The 23,779-nt window shown below is 37.6% G+C and overlaps 1 protein-coding gene across 1 annotated transcript; it reads right to left on the minus strand.

The window, feature by feature from the left end:
- Positions 1-571: 571 nt before the first annotated feature.
- Positions 572-13,748, minus strand: LOC149777641 (oligosaccharyltransferase complex subunit ostc-like). The gene is made up of 4 exons (XM_089938702.1): positions 13,582-13,748; positions 5,305-5,378; positions 4,197-4,414; positions 572-931 (listed from the first exon to the last, which is right to left on the minus strand). The coding sequence occupies exons 1-4, from the start codon at positions 13,718-13,720 to the stop codon at positions 913-915; spliced, it is 450 nt and encodes a 149-aa protein (XP_089794828.1). The 5' UTR covers positions 13,721-13,748; the 3' UTR covers positions 572-912.
- Positions 13,749-23,779: the final 10,031 nt, after the last annotated feature.

Below are 23,779 nucleotides of genomic sequence, written 5' to 3' on the forward strand. Positions count from 1 at the left end.
CCCAAGTCAATAAAGCAGGCTTTAAAAATGTGTTCACACATGTTAAAACTGTTTGGATGCGAGATATTTTAGACAAAAACCATGTGAGCACAATCAAGCAGTTAAACAAATGAAAATGAAATGCTCATCTACACTCTTGTAATGACCCACAGCCTTCCAAAATCAGTTCAATGTTGTTATCATTATATAATGGAACCCACAGCCTTTCAAAATCCAATCAATGTTGTTATAATTGGACCTGCTACCTTTCCAAATTAGTTGAATGCTGTTATCATAATGTAATGGGATCCACTGTCTTCCAAAAATTAATTCAGTTGTGTATTCACTGTATAATTGGACCTACTGCCTTCCAAAACAAATTCAATGTTGTTTTCATCATATATTTAGACTATCATTGAAAAAGTTTGCAAAAAGGCACAATTTACCAAACTTTACCATTTTTATTTTTATAATACCTGTCACACAATGAAATCACACGCAAGAGATGTATAATATACTGTTTAATTTCGGGTGTTACTTTTTATTTTTCTTGTACTAAGATCAATGAACACTACTGCAACTAACAAGCTGCTGCATGGACAAATGAAATTTATTTTAAATCAGTTTTATTATTAAAAAATATTTAATCTAAGATGGCATCATGTATTTATGAACAATTTAGTTTCCCAAAAAAAGATAACTGGAATTCCCCATTCTGCATAAGTTCTGTAAATCAATTATCTTCAAAAATATTAGTACATATCTTCAATAATCTTTGGCAACAAGACGTGTTAAAAATTTTGCATCCAGTTGTCTTGGCAATATAACACATTTATTGCTGTGTACAGTCTGACACACTTGAAATAAACATGGCATATTTCAAGTTCTACTCCATGAAACATGATACTGGACTAAGTTCTCTCCCTTGTTGCCTCAAGCCATCAGGTAGCCACTAAATGAGACAAAACAGAAAATAGTGTTTAAATATGTGTCTTTAGACCAAATAAATAATCAAATACGATCTTTGTTCATATTTTTAATACTAAAATAGTTTGATGGAATAATATATGGTGATAGAGTAGAAACAAGATCATCTGCACAGATACAGAAAAAATGAAACCGAAAATAATGTAACACTTGCCATGTGCCACGACCTAATTAATCCTAGTAATGATATCAGAAAATTCAAAGCTGCAGACTATCCACAACCAGAGAAAATGAAATCAGTTGAAGATAATGGCAATAATAATGTAATGAATATCAATAATAAGATGCTATGTAATGTAATGGATATCAATAATAAGATGCTATGTAAGGTAATGAATAGCAATAATAAGATGCTATGTAATGTAATGGATATCAATAATAAGATGCTATGTAATGTAATGGATATCAATAATAAGATGCTATGTAATGTAATGGATAGCAATAATACTATGCTATGTAATGTAATGGATATCAATAATAAGATGTTATGTAATGTAATGAATAGCAATAACAAGATGCTATGTAATGTAATGGATATCAATAATAAGATGCTATGTAATGTAATGGATATCAATAATAAGATGCTATGTAATGCAACAGATAGCAATAAGATGCTATGTAATTTAATGGATATCAATTATAATGTAATGGATATCAATAATAGGATGTTATGTAATGTAATGAACAGCAATAATAAGATGCTATGTAATGTAATGGATAGCAATAAGATGCTATGTAATGTAATGGATATCAATAATAATGTAATTTATAGCAATAATAAGATGCTATGTAATGTAATGGATAGCAATAATAATGAAATGGATAGCAATAATAAGATGCTATGTAATGTAATGGATATCAATAATAAGATGCTACATAATGTAATGGATAGCAATAAGATGCTATGTAATGTAATGGATAGCAATAATAATATAATGGATACCAATAATAATGTAACGGATACAATAATAAGATGGTAGGCAAATGAGAGTAGTAGCAAGAGTAAATCAGATCAAAGGAGAAAGCTCCATGATAGATGGTTGAAAGATTTTCTGTGATTGGCATATTATTCTGACAAAACAAATCATGTTGTACTTTTAGTCTCTGTATAAAGCATAGAAAGGTGAATTCTATGACTGAACATAAGTAATACTAAATATATTAAATGGAAACTGACACAGCATACAGGTATATAATGTTACTTTTGTTACTAGCACTAGCAACAGAAAAAATATGACAGTTATATTGTTGACACTACATTTTGAAAATGGCCCCATTTGTTACACTCATGAAGCCCAGTGGCTTCAATGGGGCAATTTCTTAGCAGAACACTGCTCTAGTTGTATAAGCATTAATCTGTTCACTGTTTCTCAGCTTAATGTCTCTTATATGTGTGAATATGTACTGAGAACCCCCACTCACAGATAACAGGTATTGTCTTTTTGGATAATTCTGCTCCTAAATAAGATTTTTCAGTAACATTTAAGCTCTGCCAAAGTTTAAATTTTCTTGAAGTAGTACTATATTGACTAGTATGCCAGATTTACTATTCCATAACGCTGTACTAGGATTTTAAGTCTATTAATGCCAGTCTACTTTTTCAAAAACCGAGGTATTTTGATCAAATAAAAATATTTACTTTTTAATTTCCTTTTTAGATTCTTATTTATTAGATTTATTTTAATATTTATGCAAGGGCTATGTGGTTTTGTAGCACATACACCCCATGGGCTAAATTTTAACAAAAAAAGAAACAAAAAGTGCACTCAATTTTGAAATTGTCTGTATTTTAATTTGGCATGTTTGTCTGGCCTTTTTACATTTAACTTCAAAATACCACTCAAATGAGGGTTTGACATGCATGCCATACATTTTTATCCATTTATGGATACAGCATTATAAACCGTGTATTATTGGTATGGATACAGCATTATAAACAGTATTATTGGTATGGATACAGCATTATAAACAGTGTATTATTGGTATGGATACAGTATTATAAACAGTGTATTATTGGTATGGATACAGCATTATAAACAGTGTATCATCAGTATGGATACAGTATTATAAACAGTGTATTACTGGTATGGATACAGCATTACAGTGTATCATCAGTATGGATACAGCATTATAAACAGTGTATTATTGGTATGGATACAGTATTATAAACAATGTATTATAGATAATTGAAACGGCAGGATAAACTGTATTACAGGTATTTGCAACATCATTATAAACTGTGTATTATAGGCATGGATACAGCATTATAAACAGTGTTTTATAGGAACGGATAAAGCATTATAAACAGTGTATCATCAGTATGGATTCAGCATTATAAACAGTGTATCATCAGTATGGATTCAGCATTATAAACAGTGTATCATCAGTATGGATTCAGCATTATAAACAGTGTATTATCAACTTGGATGCAGCATTATAAACAGTGTATTATCAATTTGGATGCAGCATTATGAACACAGTATTTTCTGTCAATTATTTTGTTTGTTGATAAGCATGGAACAAGTTTAATTTCCAACAGAGAATAACTTGTAAAAATGGATTATGGTCTGTAAACAAGTATTACTGTTGTGGGCAAAATTTGTCACTTAAATATTAAACAAAAGAAACATTACATACATTCCGGCAAACAAAATGACATCATCTTAAATGTGAATGAAAACACTCATCTGTTTCTTTTGCTTGTGTTTATATTAACAAATGCTTAATTTGGTGGCCTATAGAAAAGGTAAATGCTTAATTTGGTAGCCTATATAAAAAGCAAATGCTTAATCTGGTGGCCTATATAAAAGGTAAATGATTAATTTGGTGGCCTATAGAAAAGGTAAATGCTTAATCTGGTGGCCTATATAAAAAGCAAATGCTTAATCTGGTGGCCTATATAAAAGGTAAATGATTAATTTGGTGGCCTATATAAAAAGCAAATGCTTAATCTGGTGACCTATATAAAAAGCAAATGCTTAATTTGGTGGCCTATATAAAAACCAAACAGTGCGAGATATTTGATACTGATAATACAGATCATCGCAAACTATGACTTTCATGTGCTTGCTAATTTTTAAGAGGGTGGGAGATTTATTATTTAGCAAAGGTTTGAAGTAAACTGCGCTGGCACATGGATGTTACTGATTGTTTACTGTGTAGAAAGGCAAAAGAAATGCAACCTTGGAGAATTAAAATCAGTAGAGAATTAAAATTAGTGGAGAACTTACGGTAATTTCATCCTCATGAAAACTCTGCACATGAAAAAGGAAAGAACTATCGCCACAAATCCCACACTCATCAGAAGAATCCTGTTTAACCTCGGCATCATTGGCTTATTTGTCTGGTCTAAAATAACAAACCCAAGTCCACCCAATGTAAACAGGAAACTGGATGCTAGACCCTCCATGATATACTGACCATTCACCCTGTATGGCATGAAGGCCACCTGAAAACAGAGTTAATTTTCTCATTCATAACATGTGGACAAATGTCAGAAGCATCGACCATGATAGGCCTTTAACAAACATGCCAGGTGATTAAAGTCTACATTGTTAGTAAGGCTAAGGGTATCAAAGGTTGATCTGAATCAATCAGTACATTATACACTGGCAGATCTGGATCTATGCCATTGACAGTTACATGAACATTATACATGTATATATATTGAAACAATAGCAGCATGCAAACCTTATTAGTCGACCAGGAAACAGCCGACTCTATTTCTTGTTGATTGACATCATAATGGGATAAGAATAGTTAAAAAATGGTTATACAGTTAATGAATATCATCACAATTTATGGGGTTTTAAAAAATATATATATTTTCAGTCTGAAAGATGTGGATAAATAAATAACAACAAATACATCATAAAAAAAAATAATTATTAGGTTAAACTTAAAAATATTAACACTGATGGATCCAAAATGTTTAATCAAAATCGATACTTCCTATTGAAAGTTTCACAATTGTAAAGACTGTAGTACTCAATGGTGAAGCATAAGTGAAAAGTATAGAAAAACTTTATCCTGTTAAATATAGATATTCTTCACAGTCTTTTCACAGTTCCATAATTTTTACTTTTTTTCTTTTCCAACAAAACTCATGTATATGTAAAGACCAATCAACAAATATTTAAGTCATTGTTCAAACTGTAGTTGATGCAACTGGACAATAATTGAAAGTCTTGTGATAACTACTAAAATAATTCTTCATTAAAAGTGGACAAAGTCCATCTAAAAGTGTAAAATCTTCCTCCTTTCAGTCATGCATTCACAAGGATGTTCATTTCCATTTAAAATATGAATGTTTCCTTTCTGTTATGTCAAAATACTCACAGGTCTAGAATTTCCTTTTTCATCTGTTGTTGATCCAATACTAGGGGGTTCAACAATAACATCATAAATAATGCCTGAAAATATAACTAAAATATTTAGTTTAAATGAAACAGAAGGGGTGCAAAGTTTAGCTGTCATAATCAGGGATCAAACCTGGTACTTCTTATTTATTGTTAGACATACATACCAGTACTAGGAGAAGGGTTAATCCAATCCCATTGCCCGACGTCCCACACTACTCATTTTCAAAGTTGGGAGAGTAAACTTTTCCAGGTCACTAGTCTTGGCAATGTGCTTTTATCCTATTTTAAAATGTCTGGCATGCTTGTATTTTTATCATTAGTTACCCGTATCTGGCCAATCAAATTCCTTAGAATGTATTGAACACTTGATTCCAATCCTTCCATGCACATTTCATTACAAATTAGCTGCATTTTGAGTTAAGTGACCAAATCAGAACACACCAAACAAAACAAAGTATGATTAATCGACAGTATTTTAAGTGCTGTGCTATATTTTGTTTACTCACACCAGATCCTCATGAACTTCTCACTCCGATTTTAATCCAATGAGCAAGTGCAAATAAATTTTTTAAAAAGGAACTTCACCGACTTTGGTGATGGTTTCCTGTATGAACTGATTACCGTAAATGACAATAATGATTCTTGAAATTTAAACTGATTATACTGATAATTAACTTCTATTTGTGATATCGTGTATGAAACAAAAGAAATACACCAATTAATGAGCTATCTCTGTTCAAATTTAACAATGATATGCATGTTATGATCACTTCTGAAGTAACCTCAGGCAAACTGATATTTACTCTATGCATAAAATGACTGATAAATTATTTTCATAAGGAAGGTAATAAGGAGGGTAAGTAATGTGAAAGTGAAAGGGTTAAATGCATCTCAATATAAAGTAACTATTTCTCCAAAGAGATATAAACCTGAATCTGTGGCAGCAAAAAATGTCAAATATGACATAACTGAAAAAGACAGAAATTAAAACTGGGCTGATCATCCCAAGCTACTGATTCAGAAAGAAAAACATTTTGCAGTTACTGTAAACAATGCCCCGAGCTTGCACAGGTTGGAAATTTAAACGGTGTACATGCACTTTTCATCATGAGTAGGCAGTTCTGATGAAATATGGGACTGAAGACCTACAGTTTTCCTTCAATCATCTTTTAAGTTATTTTCAAAATGGAAGATCATCATGCCATTCAGCAGCAGTACTTAAGAGTTCCAAGCAAAGATGAGGGCAAACAAGCAGTCACCCGATCCACCTGTTTTAATTCTTGGAGAACTCTTAGTGAACACTCCACCTTCTCTCAAACTGTTAAGCAAACTCTTAGAAATCATGTTTGTTATCAATCCCATCCAATTCTGATTGTGAACAAGAATTTAGTTCAACTAACTAAATCAAAATTTTATTAAGGAATTCATAAAACAAGAGACTTTACATATTCTAAAGAAAATTTCAGTAAATAGACCAGTGCTTGAGGACTTCAACCCAGACAGTTATCAACTAATGTCTTACTGCTGTTCCTGTGGTAAGTGTTTACACGTACATTCTTTTCAAATCCATCACATAAAACATAGATACCTGAAGAATCCAAATATGTAGAATCAACCAATATTTTGAAAAATTCTAATTCTTTTAATAAATAAATAAGCTGTACTTTTTTTGGTTTATTATTTCTAGCATTTACATCTCATCAAATCTTGCCAGGTGATTACAATTTTGAGACAAGTAAAAAGTAAGGTTGTACAAGTGAAATTTTGGAAACCATTTTTTGTACCAGACAAGTCAGTGAATACAGAATCTGATCAGCCTTAAGGAGACTAAAATTATCAAGACGTCAACGCTGGTTGTTGGTGGGTAGCCTCGTGTAACCTTGATTACTACACTCCATTATAGTCCCCCAATATAATGAGAATGTTGATACACCCAAAAGTTTTGAGGACATTTTCAGCCCCAGATGTAATGAAGACATTTTAAGACCCCAAATGTAATGAGAAGGGATGCAATGTATAACTTCTTATCATCTTTTGTGCTTCTGCTGCAGTCAGGCTCATAAATGAGACAGAATGCTCTTGACCAGCTGGACTGTCTAGTCCTATAAACACAAGGCTTTAGGTCATTCATGACTGATATGCAAGATGTTTATATTTCTGTTCTGGATCAGATACTCTGGCACTCTGCAGGCTGTGTGAAAATCTACAGTAAAATGCAGATGACAAAACCATTCACAGCATGTCTGATGTGACTCACCACCACATCCCCCATGGTTAACGATGAATTGTTCATATTTATTGCCTCTATAATATCACAAAAGCACTATACATTACATCTCCTAAGACAAGACCAGGCCAGACTAATAAATTATGAAATATATTATTAATAAATAGTTGAAACAGATTTTCAAATTAGGTGCAAGAGCCACAAAGTTTTGATATTAGTAGACATAGCAGAACTCAAGCTACTGTGCATATGGTATATCAGTTTTGTTCTTTCAAAAATGACTTTTGACCACAATGTCAATATGGTATTTCCCTAAATGCAAGCCTTTCACAAAGTTGGTCAACTGTTTGTGGTGGAGAACTAAAGCTATTGTTGTAAAACTGCTGAGTTTAATCTTTGACCATTTTATCCTGAAATCCATAGATTCTTCCTTACCTCAAGTGCAGTGTTCATTCCATAAATGGAACTGTGGGGCCCAATGGCCCCTGTCTGATCAAAAAAGTGGCGTCATTTAGAAACACTAGTCTCCTGAAGGGACTCACACTACTGGCTAAAAAGAATTCAAGATAAAATCAATTCTTCATTTTAAATGCCAAGTGTCAAAACCATACAGTATTTTACTGCATTAACAAGATTTTCAAATCAGCTACTCAGGTGGGTACATGTATATTGGAACAAATTTCATTTTACTCAGGTGGGTACATGTATATTGAAACCAATTTCATTTAGAACTAACTATATATCATAAGAATTCTTATTCTGAGAAGCCCATGTCAATAAAAACCTTCCATTCAACAGGGTGTAGTGTAAACAAGCTTTTCAAGATGGGTTGTCATGGTTTTACTGAAGAAAAAAACAAAACAATCCGCTATGGTGATGCATTGAAGAGGAGTATGAATAATATTTCCAGGATGTTGTATGGCCTACAGAAAGCAAATAATACACTTTCAAATGTTTAACTGGACCTATCTTCGAATATGGTTTGTACAATATGGACCACCGTTTGCAGGTTTTAGGTTTTGTACAGTATGACGGTGTCTGGAGTCAGAACGATTCTTGTATAGTATGACAGACTGGGTCCAATGTCAGAATGAGTCTTGTATAGTATGACAATGGGTCCAGTATCAGAACAAGTCTTATAATAGTACAGTCTTAAGTCAGTCTTATAATAGTACAGTCCTATAATAGTACAGTCTTAAGTCAGTCTAACAATAGTACAGTCCTAAGTCATTCTTATAATTGCACAGTCCCAAGCCAGTCTTATAACAGTACAGTCCTAAGTCAGTCTTATAATAGTACAGTCCTAAGCCAGTCTTATAACAGTACAGTCCTAAGGCAGTTTTACAATAGTACAGTCCCAAGCCAGTCTTATAATAGTACAGTTCTAAGTCAGTCGAATTGTAATGGTACAGTCCTAAGCCAGTCTTATAATAGTACAGTCCTAAGTCAGTCTTATAATAGTACAGTCCTGAGCCAGTCTTATAATAGTACAGTCCCAAGCCAGTTTTACAATAGTACAGTCCCAAGCCAGTCTTATAATAGTACAGTTCTAAGTCAGTCGAATTGTAATGGTACAGTCCTAATCCAGTCTTATAATAGTACAGTCCTAAGTCAGTCTTATAATATTATAATAGTACAGTCCCAAGCCAGTTTTACAATAGTACAGTCCCAAGCCAGTCTTATAATAGTACAGTTCTAAGTCAGTCAAATTGTAATGGATGAAAATAATTACCATATAATGTGCTCCAGCATATGGTGGATGTATATTAAAGCAATCATTTCAGTATTATAGACTTGTTCCTTGGTCAAGTGAAAACATTCTTAACAAATTACATTTTATAATTTTCACTCTTTCTAATAGCAACTTCCTGGCCAGTAATTGTTGATCCTTCAAAATTGGCAAACGTGTCAAAATTTCTCCAAAATGTTATGAATTGGATGAAGTGTTTTGAGATATCTGGAAGCTGATCTATTCTGGCTAAGTTGCACATTAGGAGACGAAAACAGGACAAAATAGCAGGGTTGAAAATATACTGCATTGTTGTTTGTTTTGATTGGGGGTGGGAGAGATTCACACACAGTGCCACAGCATAGGTAGTCAACACAAGCTTGATGTTGAGGGAAAAAAAACATACAGAGTGACAAAAATATCATAGATTACCTCCATGACCCGTTCTGACAAAAGACCCTCTCTATCATACTATATAAGACAGAAGGTAGGTAACTTCCAAATACTTGGCTCAACCACAGGAGTCTGACATTTTATCAATAATGTATGGCAAAATCTCAGACAAAATGAAATCACCTTAATGGTAATATAAATTAACACAAGGAGTGTAAGAATGGTGACAACCGTCTGCTCAATTAGACTTTTCTCATGAGTCTTTTATCACTTCAGAATCGCAAAAAGACTGAAAAACTACACATATACATTCAAAAGAAGGTGATCTACCAATGCATAACTCTCAGGCGATCCTCGCATGAATCCAATCTGGTGAATTAACCTTTATGTTCACCCTTACGCCCACAAACCGTATCTATCAGAATCCACTAGACGGAAGTAGCCCAGTCTACCACGGGCTGAATAACATGATCAAAGTCATTTCACAAGATAAATGGTTTACCTGGCTTTTTATTTCAGATTGTATCACTTTATATAAATTTCTAGAACAGAAATATGTAGTTCAAGTTCAGATAGTGAAAATAATGGTTGACAATGTCATCACACTTCAAATATTAAAGACTTGTTGGACCAGGTAAATTTAAAAATGTGTTTGATGAACTTTCTAGAGGTTGCCACATGGTAAGATCATGTTGTTTGTACTGATGCTTTTTCATAACAGAAAATAATAGTGAGGAACAAAATATGATACTTGTATGAGATGTATTATTTATTATGATAATGATTGAGAGAAAAAAAAACAGTAGGAAAGGAGAAAAGCTGATACTTTATACTACTAATTAACCATTGATGATGATGGTGAGGTGTGTGAGCGGTGAAGCACTGAAGCACAAACTGAAACAGATATAGAGGTCTCGCTAGGATTTTATAACCAGGAGTCCAGGACTCCCATTTTGGTAAAATTAAGAGTCCTACCATAAAAAGTTAGTCTCTTCTCTCCTACAGAACCAACACAGATGTGAGTGCATCTATTTTTAGATCAAGAGGTTTTTGTAGCCTAATCACTCACTATAATATAGCTTCATTACAACAGTCCACTGACAGGAGTGCAAATTTATGGTTTATTTTTATACGTACTTGTAGTAATTTTAGGTGATGTGATGTGATTTTGATTTTTAACGTAGCTTTAACAATGTTTCAGTCATGTCGCTATGATGTCTGCAATGGGGCAGTTTATAGTGATGTCTAGCACTGGGGCATCATGCTGCAGACATGTAGCATGATGGCCCAACCAGTCACATTATCCTGACACCAGGCTGACCAGTCCTAACACTAACCTCTTAATGCTGAACGCCAAGCAAGGCAGCTGTTAGTACCATTTTTGTAAGTCTCTGGTATGACTCGGCCGGGGATCCAACCCACGACCTCCCGCATCCGAGGCGGACACTCTAACCACTAGGCCACCGGAGCGGTAGTAATTTTAGGTAAATAAATAGTATCTGATTTGATGTTTTTCCCCATATTTTTGAAAATATGTGTCAAGTCAGAAAACAGCTTAGACCTTAAAGTGCATCTCACAAATTCCACAACATAGCATTGTCCCATACATTTCTGACCTACATAATTTGCATTTTAAAGTTAAATCTTTAATAAAATAATACCCAGGCTTTGGCTTCAATGGTTTGTATATTTTTTTCTGAATATATTTGCCCGATGATTTAAGAAAACAGACAATCTAATAAACTGGTACATCCCAGACTTAGCGAAGTCTGCCATTATTTCTTGTTAGGCCTACAGGTTCACTTAGAAACTAATTTTATGACAAAACAGTGTAAAAGAGGCAGGTAATATATATCCAGATCACCAATTCTGATCTTAAAATAAAAGTCTGTATGTTTTATCATCAAAGGATAGCATGCAGGAAATTCATAGTTGCTACCTTACTCGGAAAAGGGTTAATGGTCAATCAGCTATCAAAACATAATGCTTGTGAATGGGCAAGAGTTTGTTTGTCAACGCAATTGATATAAAAACTAGACCTAGCTACTGATACCTTGATGAATACATTTTGCTACAACACTAGAATTAACCGGGCTAAGGCAAGGGGCATTTTAATAAAATTTGGTATGGTCAATGTACCTCTAAAATAATAACAAGGCGAAGTCATTTTCGCTTTCCTAACAGAAGGCGAAGTTTACATTTTTAGGCGACATCTCACCCACTTATGAATGGCATTTTGTCCAAGTCTCAACATGTCTTGATTTTGAGGTCACGTGCACTGCTTATTCTGTTACATTCGGAAATGAACACAATAACAGAAGCTAAAGTTGTTTATTTGATGTACTTTTATAAATGACCACATGTACATCTCTGGGTCTTTCTGCCTCTGAATTCAATTACTATAATTATCTACAATTTCCCACCCGGCTGCCAGTCAAAGCCTTTGAACTTGACGCCCAGCTATTGCATCATGTTATGTACTCTTATAAAATGGCAACAATTCATGTATGTATATAGAGGTCTTTCAGTCACTGAATTCTGTCATTGTAAATATCAGCATAGCTAATTTTCATCAACACATTTTCCCTCGATGCAGGTGGCTGAAGCAGGACTGGCAAATCTTTGAATTTGGCCACACACCTATTACATGCGTACAAAAGACTCCCACCTCTGTGATTATCTGCATCCCAGATCAAAAACTGGCATCCAAATATGTGTAATTAAGCGTTTCCAAGATCTCTGCAGATAAATGAACTACGACATTATCTTATCTTTAAAATGATAGATAAGTGCTTTTCCAATAGAATGCATACAACCCAGATGAGGGTGGCCTTGAGACATCTGAAACCCATGCATTACTTATCAGATGCTCTACCAAATGGGTCACAGTGGCACACACACACACACACATGCAAGAGAGAGAAAGAGAGGTAACACAGAATACTAAAATTATCAGGATTAATGTGTATACAATGCAAGGATAGTCTGAACACTATCAGCAACTTCATGTATGTTGTGTGTGTGTGTGTATGTATTTTTTTATTTATGCCTGTGTGTTATGTCTGTATATAGGTATCTGTGTGTATGTATGTATGTATGTATATATGTATGTATGTATGTGCAGAGTGAGAACATTTTATTTACAACTTTTGAAATTAGTAATACTGTAAATAACATTTTCATGATGATTGTATTATTCTGAACCAATTCAACTAATCTACTGATACAGCATTATTAAAAGATTCTGCGCCATGTTCGGTAGATTATTAGACCCTAACGCATATTTACTGCAGGGTAGTAACTGGTAGAATAAGCTATTTTTGTCTGGTGCCTTCTAAAAGAAAGGATTTGTGACCATAATGGTGAAAATAAAGATTAATTCGCCGGATCAGATTCATGAGATGGTCGTCCAAGAGTTATGCGTTGGGTACGTCACTGTCTTCTGAATATACACGTGTAGTTTTTCAGTCTTCTTGTCTTGCAATTCTGAAGCGATAAAAAAACACGTGAGAAAACTCGAATCGAGCGGGGGCTTGTGGTCACGCTTGCACACCTTGTGTTCATTTATATTACCGATACGGTACTTTCATGCTGTCAGAGATTTCGCCGTCCTTTATTGAAAAAACGTCAGATTCCTGTGGTTCCACTCATGACCCTCAATTTCCTTCTGCTATTTCCGTCTTTAAAGGCACACGACCATACTCTATGGCTTGTTTTACTCCGCAGATATGTTTCTATTCATCAAGCCATCATTGACTTTTCTACGTTGTACAAACAAAAAATTTCCTTCAAATTATTTTTTTTTCTTCTCAACATCAAGCTTGCGTCGAGCACCATTGTGTGCCAGAGATGTCGATAGACCGGCCTAAGACCGTTGCCAATAGTTGGGTGTTTTAATGACTTACCGCCTGTGACAAGGAAATAGGACAATAAAACGAAGGCAAATATTGTCATTGCAGATGGCTGCCTAACCCATGACGGCTTCTTTAGTTTTAACTTCGGACATTCTAGAACTGTAAACGGTACACTATAGATTGCCTCCATGTTGATGTGGCACTAACACCGGATGTGAAATTCAACGCCCTCTATGATAGAAGTTCTTAACGTATTACCTCCCATAGTCAATGTCCGAGTGCATGTACCTAAAAACGTCCTGCTTACTGAACTGACAATAAATAGCATATTAAAGTACATACGATTTTGAACAACATATAAAAGTACATACAATTTTAAGTTTATATGTTTAGAATTTTAAAAACAGTAAGGTATCAATGATTAATTAATGTATAATAAATTAGTGAAATGTAGTTCATACCATTATTCTTGTTTTTGTATTATTATTATTATTATTATTATTATTCAAAACCCTGTGACTAAGCCTACCGTACCACCCTTAGTGATTTCAACCAAGTCATCATCATCAGAAGTAGGCCTCGGCCGTGGCAAAGGCTTAAGGCAGTTAAAGTTGATTGCTTAAACCCACCCCTACACCAAAAAAGGCCCTTTTCAGGGCCACCCACGTCTCTCGAAAAGAGATACACTTTCATTTGCCAGTAACTCAATAAAAAAAACAACAACCCATTTTTAATCCTATAGTACGTGTCTGTGTATGAGTGCATGAGTGTAGGTTCTTATTTTAAAATCAAAAACCCAAAGACACTTACCTTATATAATTAATTTATTCTTTTATCAATATTTACAATTCAATTCACAATTCACAACAAAACACTCTTAAAAAGTTCATTGACTTTTTCTGTCTCATTATTTACTCTCTCTGTTTTTTCAATTTCTTCACAGTCACAGTCTTTTCATCTTCTTCCTCCTCACTTTCTTCCCTTCTTCTTTTCTTCACCTGTCTGCTTTCTTCCTCTTCTTCTTCCTTTTCTTCTTTCTCTGAAGAATCCCTCTCTTCTTCTGACTCCTCTTGTTTCTTTTTTGGGCAATCTGGAGACCAATGTCCTTTTTCTTGCCAATAATAACAGGTATCTTGACTTTTGTCTTTTCTAGCCCCTGTTTTTTTTTTCTTTTTTGACGGTCTGGACACTCTGAAGACCAATGCCAGTAGTGAAGGGGGGTAGTTTACGGACAATGGGAATTAGCATTAAAAACACCCTTGGGTCAGATTACGGACAATGGAAATTTAACATGGCGAAAAATCGTGGGTCAGATTACGGACAAGGGGAATTAACATGGCAAAAAATCGTGGGTCACTTTACGGACAAGGGGAATTTAACATGGCGATAAATCGTGGGTCACTCTACGGACAAGGGGAATTTAACATGGGATTTTTTTTTTAAAATTTTTTTTAAAAAAGGGGTAGGCAATTCAAAGACTATCTCTTTTCGAGAAATATGGCTGGCCCTGAAAAGGGCCTTTGGCTTTCTTCTTTTATTTCCTCCATCTTCTCATCCAGCCCCTAATCTTTCCCCAAATTCCTTTTTTCTTCTTCTTTTCATTTTCCGGTATCCAGTCCGGGTGACCCATGGCTCGGAACTTCTGTTGGATTTTTATCCAGTTGTTGTTCAGTCTCTCATATTCTTCTTTTTTCTTTCTATTCTCTTGTTCTTTTCTATCTTTTGCCCACCTGTCCTTAATTTTCTGCACTTCTTCCTCTATTATCTTTTTCATCTTTTCTTCCGCTTTCTTTAGTTGTTCAATGCCCCTTTTCACGAACTTCCACTCTGACCATTTCTCTAGTTCTTCTAAATAGCATCTCACTGCTTTTACTTTGTCCATAGACTCTTTTATAGTCCCCACTCTTACATACTCTGGTTTAATCAATCCTCTCAATCTCTTAACTTCTTCCTCTATCATCTCCTCTATCATCTTCCTCGCTAATTGTAGTTCATTGACATAGTCAAGACTTTTTCTCAACCTCCATTCTCTTTCTATCCTTTCAATAGTGTACTCTCCATCCATCATCCAAAAATAAACATTTCTTAAGTCATTGAACAACGCCGACACTTCCATCTTGTATCTGTTATTCCGTAGAATGGTTTGAACGAAGAATACTGTGGGTTCTTATACGAAAAGCGCAGACGTGAAGGAAAACATCCCCCTAAAACATAAAATGGATCTTACCTAGATCATGACCCAACAACGCGCGTACGTAAAGGAAAACATCCCCACTTTTCTCATTTCATATAATCAAACCCTAACTATACTCTTCAGATACGCTAAGAAACCCATAATCTACTATTCACACAAACATACCTTAGCTCTTACAAACACAAACACACAAACACACAAACACATACCCTCACACTATCTTAAAAAAGAGTTAGTGTTTATATACACACTACTCTACCTGCACACACTGGCAAATTGATCGTTATTTCTTTTCTAGAGTATTGGGTAGCCCTGAAAAGGGCTGTTTTTTGAACTCCTGATGCACCTATCTAATGGTTGCACCGTCCTGGCCTGGCGCCACACACGCATCTTCTTCCCCAGTCTTCTTTCACCTTTCTTCTGGGGAGCGCAGAGGGAGGATGATTCGCTTCAACACCCCAATCCTCTGTCTCGGGAATATTGAACGACATCCTCTCTTCTCTTTTCTTTTCCTCTTCTTCCCTCTCTCTTCTCTCCTCCTCTTCCTTCTTTACTCTTGCTTCTTCTACTATAGCCTCCGCTGATAGTTCGTTTACTATGCGCCTGGCATATTCCAGGTGCATCTGGAGTTCTAACAGTTTCACTATTCTGCTATTCATTCTTCTGGCTGTGTTGATCAATCAACAAGGGTAGCTGGACTGCCGAACGAGTTTCAATTTATAGTGAAAGCGCGGACGTGATGGAAAACATCCCCCTAATAACATAAAATTGATCTTACCTAGATCATGACCAAAAAACAACAACAACGCGCGGACCTAAAAGAAACACTCACTCACTTTTTTATGCTACCCATTACTATTGTAAAATTTTTTATAAATCACTTTAATGGACTATCCACATAAGCAAAGCAATCCAATCTAACCCCAAATATACACCTCAAACACCAAAAAAGACATAATTTTAATCTATTATCCTCACCAACTTACGTTAGCTCTTACAAACACAAACACACAAACACATACCCTCACTTTTTTAATAATAGCAAGAGTTAGTGTTTATTTTCACACTACTCTACTTACACACATTGGCAAATTAATAGTTATTTCTTTTCTAGAGTATTGGGTAGCCCTGAAAAGGGCTGTTTTTTTGTTTTGCTATGGCATTCTTTTTTCAGTTTCTAAGAATGCGATGTCCTCTGAGGATAGACTTTCTGGCGATAGGTCTGCTTCTTCGGAAAGAGAAGAAGAATTCTTTGGTGTCGATACGACAATCGACAAAGCCTCTGTCAGCTTCAGGTTGCTGCTGCTCTTGTTGTTGTTGCTGTTGTTGCTGCTGTTGCTGCTGTCTCTGAAGTCTGTACTTCTCTGTCCATTCTTCTTTTTCCCTGTTCACTTCTTCTCTGAAGAGCTCTTCTATCAGGTCTTCAGTGATTTTTAACATTTTCACATTCTCTATTTCTTCTGGTTTCGGTATCAGACTGTGTCTGACCCTATGCAGATTCACGTAGGCTTCGTTGAGCTTAGCTAGTTTGGAGCACATCTTCTTAGGAGGATGAGTCGACAATGGATGGCTAGACTGGGAACAACCCGGTTCTTAAAGTTAAAGCGCGGACGTGAAGGAAAACATCCCCCACACAGTTTTCGAGCCGCAACGTTCATGAGAGGGATAGTAAGAAATGAAAGAGCATCAATCCAACATTCTTATAGCTAAACAAAAGACAAAGGCATTTTTTTCTAAACACAACATTTTTTATTCAAAAAATCACTTAACACTAAACAACAACATTTTTAACAATAATCCAACATTATAACATCAAACCATTTTTTTCAAATCACAAACATTTTTTCTTCAAATACAATCTACTTTAAACAGGGCTGACAACGTTGTGAATGAAATTGTGATTTCCACTGTTGGAAATCATTAGGCCATTGATGGACACTACGTTTCCTAGCTTGAGACAAAAGATAAGCATAATGGTCACAAAACCATCGATCTACTTTCACATCATTTCTAGCAGAAGAACGAGGATCGAAATGAGTCACTAAATGTTCTAAGGAATAGCCCAGGCTGCGATGATGCAGAAAATACACACAATATTGTCCACACACCAAGGAATCTGTGCCTTGTAATTTCACGTTATTGAATCGGGTGGTTTGAGCATTTCTTCTCATAAAGTCGATGATATCGTCTTCCAAAGGGGGCAATCCGTACGAATCGAAATATTCCACACATCCTTCTTGAGGAAAGTAGACGGCTACCCAGTGGGTTCCTGGGAGATGACTTTCGTCCGTGTTGATCACGTAAGCTTGATGGTCTTTAGGTTTGCGATGAGGGAGTTCATCTTTAGCACAGACGACAGGATTCCAAGAAGCCGTATACGAACTGTGGTTCAAAAGGTAATAAAGTTCCCAGGTATCCATTGATTTGTGTTTTTTTCTTCTTCACAGGTAATAATAAGTCGTCAATTCGATCCTGACTTTTTGCTTGAAAATGTCTGACGAATAAACGGTTATTCGTTCTGTTTCCTCACTCTGATTCAGGAGAGCTTCGATACGATGAATCTCTTGAGTGGTTAATGGTGGACAAGAATGTTCACGCAAGTCTTTATACCACTGGTGCAACACGTCTTTGTTTGAGATGAGACTCCAAGCTTCGTCCAGATACTCGTCCAATTTTTCTTCTTGACTCAACATCAGGCATTTATCGTGTTGAATTTGACTGGGATGATCGTTTTGACATCCATAACAATTTTTCTTGATCAATTCCGTCATTTTGTCGACCAAGTGTTTGGCAAAGCAGGAGACTAAATGGGCTTCTTGTTCTGGCCATCTCGACTTCATCATGACAATTTCTTCGTCTTTGTCTTGGGATTCTCCTTCCACGGTCTCCTCACATTTCATGTCCAAAGTTTCTTCACTAGGTAAAGAGGGATAACAGTCTTCCATGGCTTCTAGTAATCTAGAATGACTTCTCTCAAACTGTTGATTTCTATCGTATTGTCAAATTCTGCATACAGGATCACGTTCAACGTTGGATCAGCAGGGTCTCGATTTGCAAACTGAATTTCCACACGAATCTGGCCAGATTTTATAGGGTGGAAATGTCCCTCGTCGCTGCCTTGGTCTGGAGTGAAATCAAAGGCCCACAAAGCATAGCCTCCTGCATAATCTTCGTACGTAATACCGTGACTGGTATTGGTTCCTAACTGTCCGGTGGCTTCGTACAGGGACAAGTACGATCTCAAGTAATTGTTCTGGGCAAAGTTAGGCTCAAAGGGTCGTGTACACAAGGTCTTGCCGTCACGACTGACTTCGATTTTGGACACGCTAGAGTGTCGAAACTCAAAAGGATTTTCGTTATGAAGTCCATTGAAAGCTGAATTCCTGACGATACCAACGATCAAACGCTTGGGTAACTGTCCTTGGAACAGATGATCTTCGATCATGGATCACTGTCCAACAGGAATGGTGAACGTTTTCACTTCCACTCTTCGTATGGGATACTTGGCGGTCGTTCTGCTCAACGTCTGACTGATGTCGTTTCCCACTTTAGGTAACACTTCCACACGGCGTACGTAAAGTCTGGCTTCTTGGATAACAGTTTTGTATTCGTTGGCATGGGCCATCAAATGGAAAGCGGCAGTGCTACGATTCAGTCTCAGGCGAATATCAACTCCGTTCAGTAAATACTTTTCTTGTAACCACATGTCCAAATGCAAACGATCCATCAGTTCTAAACTACGTCCTTGCAAAATTTTAGTTCTACGTGTGTTAAACCCCACATTGTGAGGATTGTCATCTTCTGTCAGGGCTGTGTCGCTAAACGTGCCTGCACCTGCCGTGTCAGGTTTCCATACCACGCAAGCATCCAGATGAGTATTCTTGGCTTCTTTTCCGTACGTCAAGAGATTTTCCAAGTAGGCACGATATGGGTAAGTATCCATGCTGCTGCTGACCAGTTTGTTATTCAAGTACAAGTCCACTTCGCTGAACAAGGAATGCATGAAATTGTTGACGGGCGCTACCCTATCATTGGCTCCAGGATTGGTGTTGTCAGTTTTGATCACTTTGACTTTCAAATACAGGTAACTGCTATTCAGATCGATGTAATCTTCGGGTTGTCCTTTGATTTCGAACTCGATGGGAGCGGAATCCGTCAAAGAGGAGACGGGATGAAATTCCACCCACTGGGATTCTTGCATCGTCATCATGGTGGGGGGCATGGCAAACATATCCAGTTCCGTCTTGGAACAAGCACATGACTCTCGGTGCATCATTTTTTCTGTGTCTCAATAATCGAAAACGTCTAAGTCTCGAACGGTTCTTCTTTTCTTGGCTTTTCTAGCTTGAAGTCTGGTGAAAGGGTGTTTTCTTCGTCGTCTCTTTCTGCCTTGTCCTTGCTGAATGCCTGACTCGGTAGCGTGCGGGGCATTTATAGGTGTGTCTCGTCGGCCTAAAATGTCTTTACCCGTTTGCAGCAGGACATTTTTGCCTGCCCTCATGAAGGCTTCTTTAGGGTTTTGTTTGTCGATGATGACATTTTGGAGAAATTCTTTGCCTTGCGTCAGTGCCGCATCTTTCAAGGCGTGCAATCCGCGTGTCACCATCGGTTTCAACACCGGGGCCACCGAACGAAAGGCCGATTTTAACATATCTCCTAAACCGTGTCCTCGCTGTCGTGCAACCCCTTGGTACACTGGATACATGACTTACTTACTTACGAGTCGTGAGAGAACCGTTTTCGAAAATGGAGTTTCACCGTGACTTTTCCTTTGGTGAATGGAATATTTTGTCCCAAATCTCCTTTTATAGTAATGTTGACCGTGTCCAAATACGACTTGCTGACAGGCAAATAGTGAGGATGGACAAATTCGCGGTGGACGTGGTAAGTGTTTCCACCTTCCTCGTCAGCGTTTGCGGCAGAATCCACTTTGAAAGGAATGACACGCAGTAACGGTACGGAGGTGTGTCCCACCACGTTATACTCCACCACATCGGAGTACACGAACATCAAATTCAGTCCTTGGTTCAGTTCTACTGGGGTACGAAATAACTTGCTAAAAGACTCGTTGTCGTAAACGATGGGTAATTCGTTGTTCTTGAGTATGCTCATTCTCAGGTTCATGTCTCCGCCCAACATGTCAAACAATTCAGGACAAAATAAAATGGACATGATTTTACTCCGCTCAAATTTCATCAAGAAGCGACGAGCTACTTTGTGGTACTCCATGGTGACACTTATTTTGGCATGCTCCAAAGCTTTCCCAAACACGCCATTAAACTTGGCAGCTATCATGTTGACCAAATGTTGACCACTGAAATAATAACCTGGGGAAATGAAAAAGTGGTAGGTCCACTTTTGAGTTTTCTCATTATAGGTTTTATTGTCATATATGACTTTCTTATTCAACTCCTGTTGCAATGACTCGTCATGAACTTCCACATGAAAAAAATTTTGATTGGGAAGGACATTGAGGACTTGGGTCGGGTGAATGATTTCCACTAAAGCCACTTCCCAATGGGCTTCGTGATCTAAGGGGATGGCCTGAGGTAATTTGGCCGTGTAACAGCACAACGTGTTGTGGGGAAACACCTCCATGGAACTGTCACTGGGTAAGGTTAAGTAAAATTGGTTTTGGTGACTCATAATTCCAGAGTTCTGTGGCTGTCCGAGGGAATATTAGTGGATGTCAGAGGCGTGTCTCCGCCCAAAATGGGGTTCTGGTTGTGGTTGTTGGAGTGGTGACTGGCACTGGCACTGGACACAACGTTCCCGTTCGAGGAGAATTTCAGGGAGGGATTGGGAAGCAGGTAACCGATGCAGCTGCTCAATAAAATGGTCCACAATTGTTTGTCTCCTTGTTGCAAACTCAAATTGGCGATGGCTGCCCCGATGACACAATACACCACGAAGATTTGGCAGAAAAAGACGATTTGCGTTTTAGGCACACGTTCTCCACACCACACCCACAAGGGTTGTTTTTGTAAATCTTGCACAGAAGAACTAGGGGAAGAAGGACTGGTCGACGTAGCTGCGTCTGCTGCTGTGTGAAAGGGCATGATGGTCACTTCTTCTTTTTATAGTCGATGACTTGCGAAGCGTCGATCCAAGAATCGAAACTGGGTGGATATCCTTTCCAACGTACTTTGACTTCTTTGACACGTCGTTTGCCCACTTTACGGGTTCTGCGTTCGAGAATGCTTTCGATGTCGTACACGTCGTCTTCTTTTTTGGTGACACGTTGTAACTCGGGCAAATAAAACGTTCCTTTGAGTACTTCTCCGTTCATGTCTTCCAATTTATAGACGGCAGGATGACGGCCATGTACTCGTCCAGTGACGCGAAACAGTTCGGTCGTCCAGTTAGGTAAGTAACCTTTGTCGAAAGTGCGTTTGGTTTTGCCAATGCGCACCCAATCTCCTACGGTCAACTCTCCACTTTTCTTGGGGACAGCCCTCGTCGGGGACGTACCGAACAGGCGCTCGAACACCAGCACTTCGTTGTCGGGAGTCACGTCTTGCGGGGCACGTCCGATGCTTCGATGGTAAGATTGGTTGTACGCTTGCACCAGGTGCGGTAAGATGTCGATGTACTTCAGAGTGTGGTGATGCGTAAAATATTTCCACATGCGTTCTTTCAAAGTGCGTTGAAAACGTTCCACGATGCTGGCTTTGGTTTCGGGATTCTCGGTGGTAAAAAAATGAATGTCACGTTTCTTTAATTCTTTTTGGAAAGCTTGGTTCAGAAATTCGGTGCCTTTGTCCGTTTGCCATCGAAGAGGGTGACGACCGCTTTGTTTCAGCACTCGTTGCAGGGCTCGCACTAACTCACTGCTGGATTTGGAAGTCAAGGGTACGACCCAGGCAAATTTGGAAAAGACGTCGATGACACAAAACAAATATTTGTAACCACGATTGTAGCTGGCCAAGTGAGAGACATCGGCTAAATCGGCTTGCCATTGATGATCGATGCCTTCCACTCGGGTGCGACTTCTGGCAAACTTGCGTCGAATGGGTTTGTGTAAAGTGTAGGTAGCTTGTTCTTGTAACCATCGTTGCACTTGAGGTAAACGGAGACTTTTCAGCCGCGTTTTGGCAGCACGATACAATTTTTGAACTCCTGCGTAACCTGCAGGATGCGAGGGATCGTAGTAAATGCTGGCTAAGACTTTTTCCATTTTTTATTTTGTGTGTTAATAAGTCACCCACTCTTCGGTGATGCTACTTTGGGTGGGACGAAAGGGTGGTTTGGAAACGGATTTACGTGTCCGATGGGCTACGGGAGTAGAAGTCGAAGGTAGTGGTGGTGGAGGTGGAGGTGGCAATGGAATGGCTTTGGTTTTCTTTTCTTTTTTCGCTTCTGGTTTCCCTTCTTTCTTTTTCACTTCTGTCGAAGGAGGCGTGGACATCATCTTTTTAACCCAAGCTTTCATTTCTTCTCGTTGGGGTGTGGGGGACGGGGTCAACAAGGATCCTGCAATCTTACTCGAAATGGGAGCTGCTGACGGTGTTTGAAACACTTCGCGCATCTCTTCTTCCTCAGGTCTTTGTGGGGTAGCATCTCTGGTAACCCTTGGGGATGGTAGTGGTGGTGGTGGTGGTGGTGGTAATGATGGTGCTGGACTTTTCATCAAGGTCTTAAAATCTTTCAGAGTGGGTAAAGCTGTTTCGTCTAAAGCTTTCTGGTGAAAGAGTTGCAGTCTTTGCAAGAGTTGACCGTACTTTTGCGATTTTTCTGTTTCGGACAAATCTTGGCGATCCATCAAGGATTGCAATTCGTGCTGTAACTGGGACATCTCGCTCAAATTGGGATTGGGAGGTAAATGTGGGGTGTGTTGTTCTTGCCACCGATGGTATTCCATCCATCGTTTGTAAGGCACTAAAGCTAGTTTTCGTCCTTCCATGGGGTTGTCAGGGGTGAATTCTGAGATTTTGGGACTTCCGAAGGCCTTTTTATCTTGCTCCCATCAGTCCTCCCAACATGGTTCCCAAGACTCCTTTTAGTATGGGGCCTAACAAGAGAGGTAAAATGCCTCCACGTTGGACCAACATCTTC

This window comes from Sinohyriopsis cumingii, chromosome 17, assembly GCF_028554795.1.
Source record: "Sinohyriopsis cumingii isolate HCF-2022 chromosome 17, ASM2855479v2, whole genome shotgun sequence".
Taxonomy (NCBI): domain Eukaryota; kingdom Metazoa; phylum Mollusca; class Bivalvia; order Unionida; family Unionidae; genus Sinohyriopsis; species Sinohyriopsis cumingii.